This window comes from Coturnix japonica, chromosome 7 (assembly GCF_001577835.2).
Source record: "Coturnix japonica isolate 7356 chromosome 7, Coturnix japonica 2.1, whole genome shotgun sequence".
NCBI classification, from domain to species: Eukaryota; Metazoa; Chordata; class Aves; order Galliformes; family Phasianidae; genus Coturnix; species Coturnix japonica.
Genome location: NC_029522.1, coordinates 30,654,588 through 30,668,008, shown reverse-complemented (window position 1 = coordinate 30,668,008; position 13,421 = coordinate 30,654,588). Strand labels below are relative to the sequence as shown.

The 13,421-nt window shown below is 43.6% G+C and overlaps 1 protein-coding gene and 1 long non-coding RNA gene across 2 annotated transcripts in view; one reads left to right on the top strand and one right to left on the bottom strand.

The window, feature by feature from the left end:
* Positions 1 to 5,918, bottom strand: part of NEB (nebulin) — a 108,355-nt gene extending 102,437 nt beyond the window's left edge. The window contains 3 exon segments of the mRNA XM_032445929.1: positions 1,255 to 1,299; positions 4,437 to 4,502; positions 5,791 to 5,918. Coding sequence (XP_032301820.1) covers positions 1,255 to 1,299; positions 4,437 to 4,469 — 78 coding nt within the window. The 5' untranslated portion in view covers positions 4,470 to 4,502; positions 5,791 to 5,918.
* A 1,817-nt stretch (positions 5,919 to 7,735) lies between these two features.
* Positions 7,736 to 8,120, top strand: LOC107316968. The gene is made up of 2 exons (XR_001556652.2): positions 7,736 to 7,827; positions 7,948 to 8,120. It is a non-coding gene; the product is annotated as an uncharacterized LOC107316968 (long non-coding RNA).
* Positions 8,121 to 13,421: the final 5,301 nt, after the last annotated feature.

Below are 13,421 nucleotides of genomic sequence, written 5' to 3'. Positions count from 1 at the left end.
CTTCCTTCTATCAACAGAGTATTTCACATTAAAAAAAAATCCCTCTGTTTTATCTTCATGTGATAACTCATGGGCCCGCATGATGCTAATGCCACAAACTGCACTTACAGCTGATGGAAATACATCCAATCACATCAGCTAAAAAGACATTCATACTCCTCTGTGATTCTTCACTGCACTGTTTTCAAAACCTGAGGCAGATCTGACACAGAAATAGTCGTGCTATTGCTCCCTTTAAATCCACCCTGGCTATGGATTAACACCCGATGACTGCAGCAGTTAAAAATAACGTGACAGGCTTTCTTCAAAAGTGCAGTCTTCAATTATTTGCTCGAATGGTGTTAATCACATTATACTTTATTAAATTAAAACTGCAGTAAGACTTGGGGACCAGATCCTTCGTTTTGAAGGAACTGCTAAGCTGATATTTCAGCATAAGCCTATGCCATAAAGAACACTTCATGATAGCAGAGCAAAGAGTTGCTTATATCTATACCATCAATAGAACTACAAGTTATGGTGATAACTCCTTGGTAACTCATCTATTTGTTACCAGTGACATGACAAATCTTCAAATGACCCCTCTGCAGTGAGATTACACAATGTAAAGGGAAAAGAACCAAGACACACAAACCAGGTTCAGGCAGAATCTTTATATGCTTCTTTTCCTAACAAGCTGCATATAGTGCAGTATGGCCCTGTTTATTAATACACATCTATCTAGCCAAACACATATCCTCAATAATTCTGTTCACCTTTAACACTAATGATTACATGTTGTCAATATGTTACCCAAGTAATCTTTCTGCCTGTCTTTCTTGATAGTAACAACCTGCTGCTTCATTCTGTCAGCTCCTGTGCAAATTCAGCTGCTGGGCAGCAGCAAAGGGAACAGCATCAGTATGACAGAGCAGGAAGGCCATCGCATGGTCCTTTTCTGTCAGTCATATCCTCAGCTCCTTCTGATGGAAAACAAACAGTGGCAAACAGTAGTGCACGTCCAGGTTGAATCCCAAATGCAATGCTAAAAAACAGATGGGACACCCAAAAAAAGCTATTAGTCCTCTTGGTCAGCCCACAAGGTCTTGAAGAGGAAATTAAGAGAAAGGAATTGTTCGCTGATACCTACGTGCTTACTATGGAAAAGTGATCCTCAGAATGCAAAAGGCTACTAGTTTAGTATTACACATTAATTACATGTATGATGTAATTAATGCATATATCAATCACATTCAACTTCACAGGAACCTTTACCTCATATGGTTCACCCTCCTCAACAATTGTCTCCTCAATGTAGTACTATCAAAGAAAGGAGAAAGAAAAAAACCATCGTTAGGACAGGTTACACAGAACAGCAAACTGTACTGGCTCTTAGAAAGACTGCTTTAAAAGCACACCTGAGGAGAAAAAAAGACTGCAGTTCATAGAGACCTTATCAAGTCCTGAAGGTCTGTTTGGGTTTTGTTTGTTTTTTGCATTGATTGGATTTTTTTCCTTACATTCCTTAGTTGATCTTCCTCCTAAATACTGAACGAAGGACCATCATCTAACGATCCATAAGAAAGGCGAACCATAAGAAAGGGGATCGATGACCACACTGAAAGAAAGCATTCAATAGAACAGGACTTCCCAAACGTTCAGCAATATGCAAAATGATTGTAAGAGAATTCTGCCTCCAAGGCTGCCTTCAGAGTCCTACCAACAGATAAGGATCTCCTTGACCGATCTCAGCTTCCTTGTACTAATCAGAATTCAGAGCTCCACAGTCAGACAATTTTCTACCCACTTTATCCTCCACTTACCCAGCTCATATCTCATCAATTTAATGACATTACACGAGTCTGTTTCAGCACTCTTTCTGTAGTCCAGGTATGGACCATTTGCTATTCTTTCCTTATCAGCAGCCACAGTAAAATCAACATGAAAAGCACCAAGTCTCGTCAACCATGGTCAGCCTTTGATAAACAAATATTCACTGCTCCCCATCACTTCACTCTTCACATGTTTAAAAATGGCTTCTAAGGTGATTTTCTCCATAGCCTTCTTAAGGATTCGAGTTCACCATCTGTTTATCCCTGGATCCTCTTTCTTGCCTTTGCTGAAGATGGATATAACAAGGTTTTTTCCAATTATCAGGAACTTCCCCACAAGACAATGAACTTGTGAAGACAACAAACAGCAGCCCTTCATTGACATCAGCACCCCTGATCCATCCCCCCTGGTCCCCTGGAACTATATACATCCCAGTGGGGTAAGTCACCCCTAACTCTGTCTTCTACTGTGAATGCTGCTACATCATTCCCACATCTCTGCTAGGAATCAGAGACCTGGAAGAGCAGAGAATAAAGCTTACAAAAACTGATGCAAAACACAAAAATCAAATCAAATCAAACAAACAAAAACCATGACCAAAAAAAAAAAACCTTTTAAGCAATATGCTGAGGTGCTCTGACCACTGAAACCACAGCCCCACACTCTCAGCTTCCCTCTTGCTGCCAATGGTAACACATACCTGCTGCTCTGCACATTGCTTGCTGGTTTGCCCATGCGTACAGGAATGCACTTTGTAAACCCTGACATCTCCACCTACACTCCTCCCAAGCACTCAGCTCCTGTTCCTACCTTCTTTTGTGTCTGAACTCAGCCAGGAGCTGCTTGTTCATCCATAACAGCCTTCACTTGACTTCTGCACATTCAAATGAACAGTTCTTTTGCTCTAAGGAAGCTGTTCGAGGAGATCACCCAACTCTCTCAGGCTTTTCTCAAGAGATCTTCCCAAGCAGGACCCCAAACAGGCTCTGATTCACCCTTCTGAAATCAGTGACTATAATTCTGTTTGCTTCGCTTGCTTCTCTCAGATCTTCAGCTCCACACTCAAGTGGTGTGTGGAGATCCAGATTGCCATCAACCTTTGCATTTTCCACCTGCTTTTTCCTGTTCGAGTGGCACATTCAAGCCGAGCACCTCCCATAGATGGTTCATCAGCCATCGGCATCAAGTTTGTCTTCAGCACATTCCAGAAACCTCTGAGATCGCTGTGCACAGCCACACAGCCCTTCCAGCAGGCACTGTAGTGATTAAAACCACCTGTGCAGCTTTCTCCAGCTTTCCCTAAATAAGGCAGAGCTCTGAAGCAGATCCACAGGTGAAACATCAGCCGGAGAAAGGCAGCAGCTTTTCCCCCCCTCTCCATCCTGAAGCCACACTGCCATCGTTTAACCACGTTTCCAGCTGGCACTCCATTCTCACCACACATGGCTCAGACCCTCATCACGAAGGCACAGTCAGCCCTCACAGCACAAGGAATAGCACCACAGCCCCTACGCAGCCGGCAGCCATGGCGGCTGAAGATGGCGGCCGCGCGGTGGCGCCATGCCGACACCCGGACAGCCCTGATGGCGGCTAATGGCGGCGGCGCTGAGGGGCGGCCTTGTGATACTTCTGATAGAGCACTCATAGCTTTAAAATAGGGCATTCACATAAAAGAAGGGCTCTCGTTTAAAAGAAACAAACAGCAGAGCATTCAGCTGCCCTAAAGTTGCACCAGATGTCCTCGTTTCCTCTAATCCTCACTGTGGAGGCACCATGGCAGTGTGGGGTTCATCCAGTGGACCTGCTTACAGGAAGGCAGTTGTTGGAAATACAACAATAATAATGATATAATAATAACAAAGGAGAAACAAACCATGACACCTGTGTAGACACAAAGCCCAGCCTGCTGTAATTCAAACGTCAACAAACACATGTGTAGCTGGCAAACCACTTAATCATTTCCTAATACAAAATTTCACTTCATAATAACGATAAAGTAACAAGTCTTTGGTAGTGTTATATACTCTTTTAATAGCAAACTCACTATTCCAATGGCACAGAAAGCTATAGCTTTCCTAGTTCTTGAGAATTCCTTTAATTGATGGAGACTAAGTAATTAGGCATAAAACTGTTAGTCTAAATGCCCAATCAACTAATTAATGCTTGACACGGTTTAGGTGAAGCTCCATCTTGGCATCTGATATGTCCATAGGAGAAAACTGCAGTGGGATGAGGCAGAAGCCAGAGAGGGGCTTCCAAAGTCACCCATGGATTGGATGACAGAGGGCAAGCCAAGGGGGAAAGAGATGGCCTACATCTATAATTACACGGGAGAGTAACCACAGAACCTTGTGATGGGGGTGTGAAATAGTGACAGTCCTTATTTAAACGCACAATCCAGGACAGGAACCAGAGAGATTTTGCTCTGCTGATAGCAAGTATTTTTTGCTGTTGTTGTCTTTTACTTATCAAACCATCTAATAGATATCTAATAGTACCCTAGTCATCAAATAGCAAACGACAAGTAACCATTTACATTCACAAGCAGCGTCTTGGAGAAGTAACTAATATTTCCATTCACGTGGCAGAAAACAATAAATTCTACTCTCAGACTTTCTTCTTACCTCCACAACTTCCTCATATTCTTCTTCCTCCATTTTGAGTTTATTCTTCTGTCTCTCCCCGGCTCACTGGTGATGCAGGAAATGAAAGGGTGAATATGCAGTATTAGCCCCAGCTGAAAGCACCACTAAAAGCTAAAGTCAGGTTCTTAGAGTGCGTGGCTCACAGCTAGTAACTACTGAGATTATTACACCATCGTTGGCTAATCGAGGGAAGAACTTGAACAACAGAAAGGATTAACATTGAGATCTACCATGACTTTGATTCAGATAATGGTGGGGAGCCATTGGATTAAGTTGCAATGAAAATCAAAAGTGAAAACTAAAAATTGAAATCAGATTTCTTGAAGTACAATTTGATTTTTTTCATTACAACATAGTAGTACCAAGGTTTTTTTCTTTTCGCTGTCACTATTTCACAGAATGTTGTTGCATTTTTTAAACGTCTCTTTGAATGGGAGCTTTATCTGCATCTTCTACTACATGCATTCACAAGTGAAAAAACGTAAAAACCTTGTATGCATATTTTTTAAGTGACCTTAAGTTAATGAGACAATTTTGCTTTTCCCAGCATTAGCCTATGCAGGTGCTTTGGGTTCTTTTAATTCATAGCTTTTTTCTCTCTATTTCTTCGTTCCTGGAAAAGAAAAATCCATCCACTGGCTGAATTACAAAATAAAGATGACTGTCAAAAACCTCTTAACTGATTAATTAACACAATGATTTTGCTTTGGGGTGCAGTTACAGTTTTCCACCAGAGAATACAGCCCCGTTTCCAATCCTGGGAGGGGATGAGGCTTTGGAACAGCTGTTCTGAGTCCAAAGATACTTGCCGTGTAAGCTAATACTGCCAAATGACGAGGTGGTTTTGTTTAGCTGGCTAAACAGCAATTCCTTCTGAGGCAAGTGAAGCCTAGTAATGCAGGATAAATATAGGAACATGGAATACTGTCCCTTTTTAGTCCTGGCACGTTGAGAAAAATTGCAAAAAAAGAAATGAATAAAGAAAATGTTAAACCAGAGCATTAACTATTAAAACAAATGAAGGACAACTCAATCCATTGTCCTGTCCTATTGTAAAGTAGGCCAAAGTTTATGAACAACTACATAAGAGCAGTAGGGCCTTGCACTTAGGGAACCCCTCCATACAACTGTCACTATTCCAACCACCAGCTGCACTTCCAAAACACAATCTCAGGTCCTTTCCTCCTGCTGCAATTTCCACCCATTCAGTTATTCAGCCAGACAGAAAATCTCAGTCCCGTGGGCAAGGCACAACTGCTACCCTGAAAAAACTACAGCATCAGGAAACGGCTAGGACAAGATCTAGAAGTCAAATGTGATTAAATGTTCTTACCAGCAACATCTGGTAAATATCCTTAGGAGCAAAGCCTCTCCAGTCTTCCCTCTAGAGCAGTGCTGGGCAAGAGCAAGCCTGGTGCATCAACCTCCAATGACGCATGTGGATGGCACAGCCAATCCAGCTCCAGCCCGCTCCAATTTCAGCCCTAAATATACTTGGTGACCCCAAAGGAGGCCACCTGTTCTCAGCGAGATGACAGAAAAGGGAGCTGGGCACTTCTGTGCTCCCGAGGAAACCAAAAACATTCCACAGCTCGACCACACTTCAGCAGGTCTCTGCTGAAATGGATCCCGAGGCAAACTGAAGGCAATGTGATGCATTCTTTTTCTTTTTTTTCAGAACTGACCATTAGAATGAGTTTGTACTGAGAGAACAGATTTACTTCCTACATTGAACCTGAATCTAAACTATCCAGGAATCTGTAAACATCAGGGAAAGCCATACACTACTTCACATAATTCAATAAGTAATTGTGAAAGGCCCAGCAGAAACACCTTCTTGTTCCTTAACTCTCCAGAAGTTAATATTTATGTCCAGTTGAGATGTCTCACCTGCTGCTCCCAAGGATTGTATACATTTTGCTGGGCTGTGTCCTTCGCTTTCTCCTTCAAGCAATCTCTGTGCTTTCAGTTATTTGTGTTTTGCTTTGCTGGGTAATCCTTCCTCCTTTTAATATGGTTTCTGTTTATAGAAAAATCCTTCAGTTTTTTTAACACCTCTTGAAGGTGTCCAGAAACTTATTGCAGCGCGTTAATGGATTTTCACTGGAGGAATATCAGCCCCATCTCTTGCTCCATAACCCAGGTCCTGTGTGTGCACATCCCTGAAATAACTCATGGACTCATTTACCTCCAAGCTGCTGCCTTGGTTAGATGTGTCAAGTAACACTTCTGTATTTGCCATTCTGCTCCTTAACTCCACGTCCCAGGGGCCAACAAACTGTGTTTGCTGTGATTTCCACCTAAGCCCACAACTTTTCTTTTTTGGTGAAGGTTCAATGTTCACTTCACCTACAACTCAATAGTAATGTTCATTTAAGTGTTCACCTACAACTCAACTGTAAGTGGCTATTTACACACTTGCCTAAATATAGGTAAGATATTCTGTATTTATATATAATACATAAACACTTGGAAATATAACTTTGCTGTGGAAAATAGCAACTATTCTAGCTGTTATTTAATCACTTCTTAGAATTGTTAGAATGTATTCTAATGATACGTATTCATAGCGGAATACCAGCAAGAATCACTCGATGAAGTGGAACATGCATGTGGTTAATAGAAGAGTAATGGTTAATATTAAGTTGTTTTTAATTGCTTCCACTTACAGTAAAAAAAATATGTCTGCACCTTGGATTTCAAGCCACTGTTTGCTGGAGTATTCAGAGAGCAGCAGCCTGAGTCTGACTTTTCAGAGGACAGTTTCAAAGGCAATAGGAAGGTTCTGCTGGGAGATAACAGTGTGGCAGGTTGGATACAGGTTAGCGCACCAGGCCAGGCTGCCTTATCTACAGTACATACATATGCATACACTCAGCAGATCTGAACTAGAAATTCAGAACAGCGCAAGGTGAGTGAGGCAGAGGAAGATGTTTTGCATTTAAGTTGCCCAAGACTATAAGGCAGAAAATATTTTCTTAGCACTTCTAAGTATTAAGTTCGGTCATTATTACTTATTGAACAGTAAACACTTCTAGCAAGGAGAAAGGAAGGAAACAGCTGGCAACCTTCTCTTGATTTAATTAGCAGTTATATAATAAAAGCAATGAAAAAGCCTACATATACTTGCTAACCCTAACACACACAGCATTCACATACAAAAACAATGCACTTTTTTTGTTGTTTCTTTTCCCTAAAACCTCAGTTGGAGCCTTTTCACGTTTCACCTTTTCACGTTCCTTTTGGGGGCAGCATTCCAGCAATGAGAAATACATGATGTAATGCCGGAGCCTGATCTGTACCAAGGACAAAATATGGAGGATCAATATGCGAAGACTAAAGGGCAGCCACACTGTGAATCTCCGCTCCTGTAAAACAGAGTTGTAGCTTTCTACAACCACCCCTCGGTTGGTAACGTTTCTGTTCTGGCTTAACTATTAATTCCCTTCTATTTCTTTTATACTGCATCACTCTTTGGATTCCACATCAGATTTCAGAATTATTTTAATTATCCAAGGCTGGATCCCCCATCACAAAGCTCAGGCAGTACATATCACTGCAAGCTGGCAATTGCCCCTTGAAAGAGAGGACTTCTTGATTCAAAAGACTTTCTGTCCATCCTTGCGTCTGACTGACAATACACAGCAAATCTGTTGTGCTGGAGATTTATTTGGCTTCTGTCTGTCTTGCCCTTTGTGGGGATAAGCTAACTGACATCAGAACTGCTATATTTAACCCCCTGAGTTAATCAGTAGACCACCCGGACTTAACATTCTATCATTGAAAAAGGACATATTTTAATGCAGCTTCATTCCGTTGTCTCTATTTTTGGACTATAACTATCAGCTTTTCATTCCTTTCTGCCCACCAGATTTTACACAGAAAAGCTGGGAAAAATAAGTGAACTTTAGCATTTATGGGACTCCAACCTGAGCTATTTGGCCATCTAAAAATTTCCCTTGGAGTGCCATCTCTATCAAAAAAGCTGACAGTGATCCATAGGCTGTAAGACACAAAACACACATTAGCTTATGATGCACAACCTGCAAGATGGTAATATTCAACCTGAAAGTGCTGGCACCATCAAGAAGCCATAAATACGACATCCATGTACTGTGGGAGGAAGGCTTTAACCAAAGATCATGACTCCAGAGCCTTGGAAATGAAATAATTCCTGTCCAATAAGCTGTCAGTGGTGTCCATTGGGAGACTCTGGAGCAATGCTTGCATTTGGACTCCAGGGATCCAGGTGGTGGAGGGAACCATTGTAGAAAATGGGAGACAGAAACTCCACTAATAATGAGAGTGGGAGGGGGTGAGAAAAGGAAGTTAGGTAGCAGCTTCTCCTTGTCTCCTTGTATAGCACCACTCAAGCAAAGAAATACCTGCACTTGGAATGAATACATTCCACGCATCTCTGCAGTGCCTCTCATGCATCCTAGTAACCAAGGCATGGCTTTAAGTGGACAAGCAAAAGGAAAGGCACTCTTGTAAGACTGAACTTCATTTCTCAACATTTGCCTCATTTTTCTCTCTATTCATTACGTGATAAAAGTGACGTATCATTTTAGGGTTGTGCAAAAGCCACTCCATGAGGGCTTCACTGCACTCAAGGAAGGAATGGCCTGCACAAGTGAGTTGAACCTGTGTACTTCTAATAGTTCAACTGAGCTGTCTGCTAATTATCTGCAGGTGTGGGTTCAGCATTTACAGATGGGGATGTGAAATGCGAGGGATGTAACTGTGTTAAAATACAGTCTGGTGCAAACCACACCACAGACACGTGCAAACATCTCTTCCTTGTAATCGTTTCAAAATGACTAAGAATTGAGTCAGACAACCTGCTCCGTGCTGATCCCAGATGGAGAGGAGTCACTACCTACTGATGAATAGTTTTGTAGTTCATTAACAGCTGACTAATTAACTCAGTGGCAATCTAAACAAAACAAAAAGTAAGACACAAAGAGAACCTTCTCTTGCTCCCATCCTTTGCAGTCTGAAATGCCCATACGCTTGTAAAAAGCAACAAGGACAACCATGGGCTTTTTTTTCATGCCACAGCCTCTTCCTACCATCACATGGGCAGCCCACCCAGACAAATGGTGGTGAGCGCGGTTTGATGATGGCCGTGCCGTTCTAAACAGATGAACTTCACTTGTTACTGTTGTGCCGCTGATCGTCTTTCTTAAAGTATTAATAGAAGAGATTAGATCATAACAAATAATATACCCAGAGGCAGCGCAACCAAAATGCCATGATTAACTCATTGGCAGCGTCTTCTTTTCTTGTTTATTTCTGATGCTGACAGGTTAATACACTCCTGAGAGTGGCCGCTTCGCAAGCTGCCATGAGCCAGCCTCCATTGCTCCTGGCTTCAATTCTGCTGCTGACATCCTCAGTTCAGCAGCAGGGCTTTGCAGGCAGGTGTCAAGAACAAAGGAGATACACGGATGATGCCCTGTAGGGCACCAAAGCGGCTCTCACTGTACTGATGTGTAACTCAGAATTTCTAGCTTTCAGGAAGATCATTTACATTGGCGTGGACTAGGAAAGGGAGGGGAGGTTCTTTTCATACCTTTCTCTTTTCATTCTATTTATAAGGTAGATAAACTCATATATTTAGAAGAGAGGTACAAACACCAGCTGTAAATCCCTGTGAAAAGCCACTCCTGGCAGCCACAATTCCAGTTCTTACCCAGCCTCCAGCACTCAGCCCTCCGGCAAGTCTCTGCCTGGGTTACGCAGGGAAAGTAACACAGCTCTCTTCACTAACATTGTCATTACCATTGCTGTAAACCACCAGCTCACAGCAACTACTCTGAGAGCTGAAGCTGCTGCCTTCTATGCGAGCTGGTGCGTAACGAACAGCCGCAGCCACACAGGCAGCAGCTGCAGAGGGAAAGAGGTGCAGCAGCAGGACTTATGGAACAAGCTGAAACCATTTCTTGAGAAAGCACAAGGCAGCCCGAGTTCATTTATATCCCAGTCCACATTCAGATCAGTTATTGTCACCACATTAAGTCTATTCCTAATGAAGCCTGGCGGCAGGCAAGTTTCATGTGGCTTTGAATAGCACTGCCAACTTTCCACATCGTCCCAACAGCAGCAGAGAAATGGATGGACAGGAACAACCACCGTGTAAAGGCGCTTCCTGGCAGAGGCCATTTGAGATGCAGGGACAGAGCTGAATCCATGTCCAATTCACAATGTCCAATCGTTTCCAGATCCATCGATGTCCAATTCACGGACATGGAGTCTCCATAACCTGAAAGATACCAACTTGATAACTGGCTAATAACGTGCGTGGTTTTATAAGGGCTTCTTTCAAAGTGATAGTCTGCATACTACTGAGAGCAGCCCTGTCAATCTCAATGTTATGGACTTTACTAAAGCGGTGTCTTCAAGAGCTGTTCTTAGAAATCTCTCTTTTCTCTGCTGTTTTAGCACATTTCTATGAGAGGTTACCAACACCTCCAACAGTCAGATGAAGGGGAAGGACTGCAACATGCTTAGCATTCCTAACTTGCATTGCTGGGATGGTATCTCATATCCTGAAATACTATCCACAGCGGTCCATCAAATATTAAGAGTCCTAAGTTGTGGCCAGTAATATTTTGCAGAAGCAGTTCCCAGTGGCAGAACACTCCATGAAAGGTCATTAACACAACACAAAGGTCATTAATGCAACAGCCACCATAAGAAACCCTCTGGACTGTTATTACCAGCACTAAGCAGCCACAAGCAGGTCCTGTGCTGCTCGTGTTGCTCACCCCTGAGGTAGCACCAGGCAATAAGGTAACAGCTTCATTAGTGCGGTCAGTAAAGCCAGCTCATTTTCTTGAAAACCATTACATGGGAGGCCAAGCACTGATGACTTCATGGGCCTTTTTATAAAGCAGCATTATGAGGGTGGATGGACAGAAGCAGCTGCAAAACTGCCCGGGTTCTGGCAGAGACACCCTGCAGGCAGCAGCTGCCAGCAAAGCACTGCCAAGGCAGCAGCACTGAGCTGGGGTGGCTGACACATCTTCTGTGCTGGGTAGTGCAGCGAGCCTGTCAGGGCACAGGAATTACCTTAATAAACCAACATGACTCCGTAGGATAAAGGTGGGATCTGCTTTCCTAAAGGCAGGTGGAGGTGATTCCCAGCAGCCACAGCTCCTCCGTTCCATTGACCTCCTGCCTTCTGATCCTCACCACCTATTTCTACCCCTTGCCTCGTTCCAACAGTCTGAACAACACAGAAACAGACGCCAACAGATTGCAAACAGAAGCAGTTCTATCACAGATTTAGGTCTCCCATCTTCAGTGCTCAGGTGCACAAGAAAGGAAGGGGATTCCTCCTGGTGGCACATCTGTGCACTTTGGGGGTAGCTCAGCTCCTCCACAACCGAAGCTTTTTTATTTTTTTAAGGGATTTGCAATAAAAAGGAGGATTCTGCCCCCACCTGGCCTTGCTGGAAAGAACAGCCCAGGAGCAGCCAGACGAGCAGGGGCCGCAGAGACAACTCACAGGGCTTTGGGACTGGAGCACAGCACAGGGTGCAGACACTGGAGAGTGGAAACGCCCCATAATCCTGGGTTTGATCCAAATGTGACTGGCAAAAAACCCGAAGCAGTTGTGAACTGGAGCAGCTCTGGCCACGCTCCTCTGTTGGTGGAGTCCAGCCGTGCCACGTGGGAAGAACAGAGCAGGGCTGGCATCTGGTGACAGTGTGGGCAGGACGACCTGCACCTGAAACCTTCCCATCACCAAGAAGCAGAAAAACAACAGCAGCAGTGGTTGTGTCTCCATAAGCCTCTGCCACATCCCAGCCGGTTTTTCTTTCATCACCATTCCTCAAATGGTTTGCACTGACAATGATTCTGTTTCACAGCAGCTGGGAAGCTTTACATCTCACAGCTGCTTTTAAGGCACCGCATTGCCTCCTGCAGAAGCACTGGCAGCACAGGTTCATTTCAATGCTGAGGCATGGAGGCGATGAGCAGCACGCAGGGCTCTGGGCAGAGGACGGAGGATGGGAAGTGGGTTTCTGAGGCCTTGCAGAAAAGCTATAGGAACAATTCTACCTCATCCATGCTGTTAGCTGTCAGCAGGCACAGGCAGCACACAAGGGGCAATTCATTGCCATGTCCTTCCAGCAGTCTCAAGTTCTCCCTCATGCACCTGGCAGACGTGCAAAAGAAGCTCTGTGGGGAGAGAAAGTCAAATAAACCAATGTGCTTTGGAAAGCAGCTTTCTCCTTGCCTGTAGATGTGCTCCTAACAACATTCATCCTTCTTTTTAAAGTCTGGATGAAAAATAAGATCTCCAAAGTTCTTATGAGGATCCACGCGTCAAGTCCAAGACTTCACTCACCAGCTTCTCTACTTACAGCATTGTAAATATAACAGCACCTGTAGCACCTCGGAGGAAATGAGATTTGGGTTTGTCCAGTGCTTACAGACAGGAGCACACTGCTTACAGCAACCTGCAACCAACAAGGGCGCCTGGTGCTCCGGTACAATGTTAAAACTTAGCTTAAAGCCTTTCAAAAATAAACACTTCTCAATCTACAAAGCAACTGGATTTACAACCAAGTGCTTTCTAAAGGCACAAGAAAATCCCATGCTGTGCAAAAGTAAAGGCCCATTTACTGACACACACAGGCTCACCCGGAGGATGCTCACTGTCATGGTTTTGTAATTTTGTAATTTTACTATCAGTATTCCACATCATAACATCATGTAAAGTATGGATACTTCTATTGAATGTGCAGTCCACAGAAGAAGACGACATATTCAATAGAAGTATCCATGACACTCACCCAGCGTTCCAGGCCAGCCAGCACCCACCTCCATCCCCTCACTGAAGGACACACTGCAGCAGGGCTTGCTGCATATATACACAGAGAGAGAAAAAACTGTCAAACCTGCCCTGGAAATGGTACAGGTAATCTAAAATGAAGAGGTAAGTTGTCCATC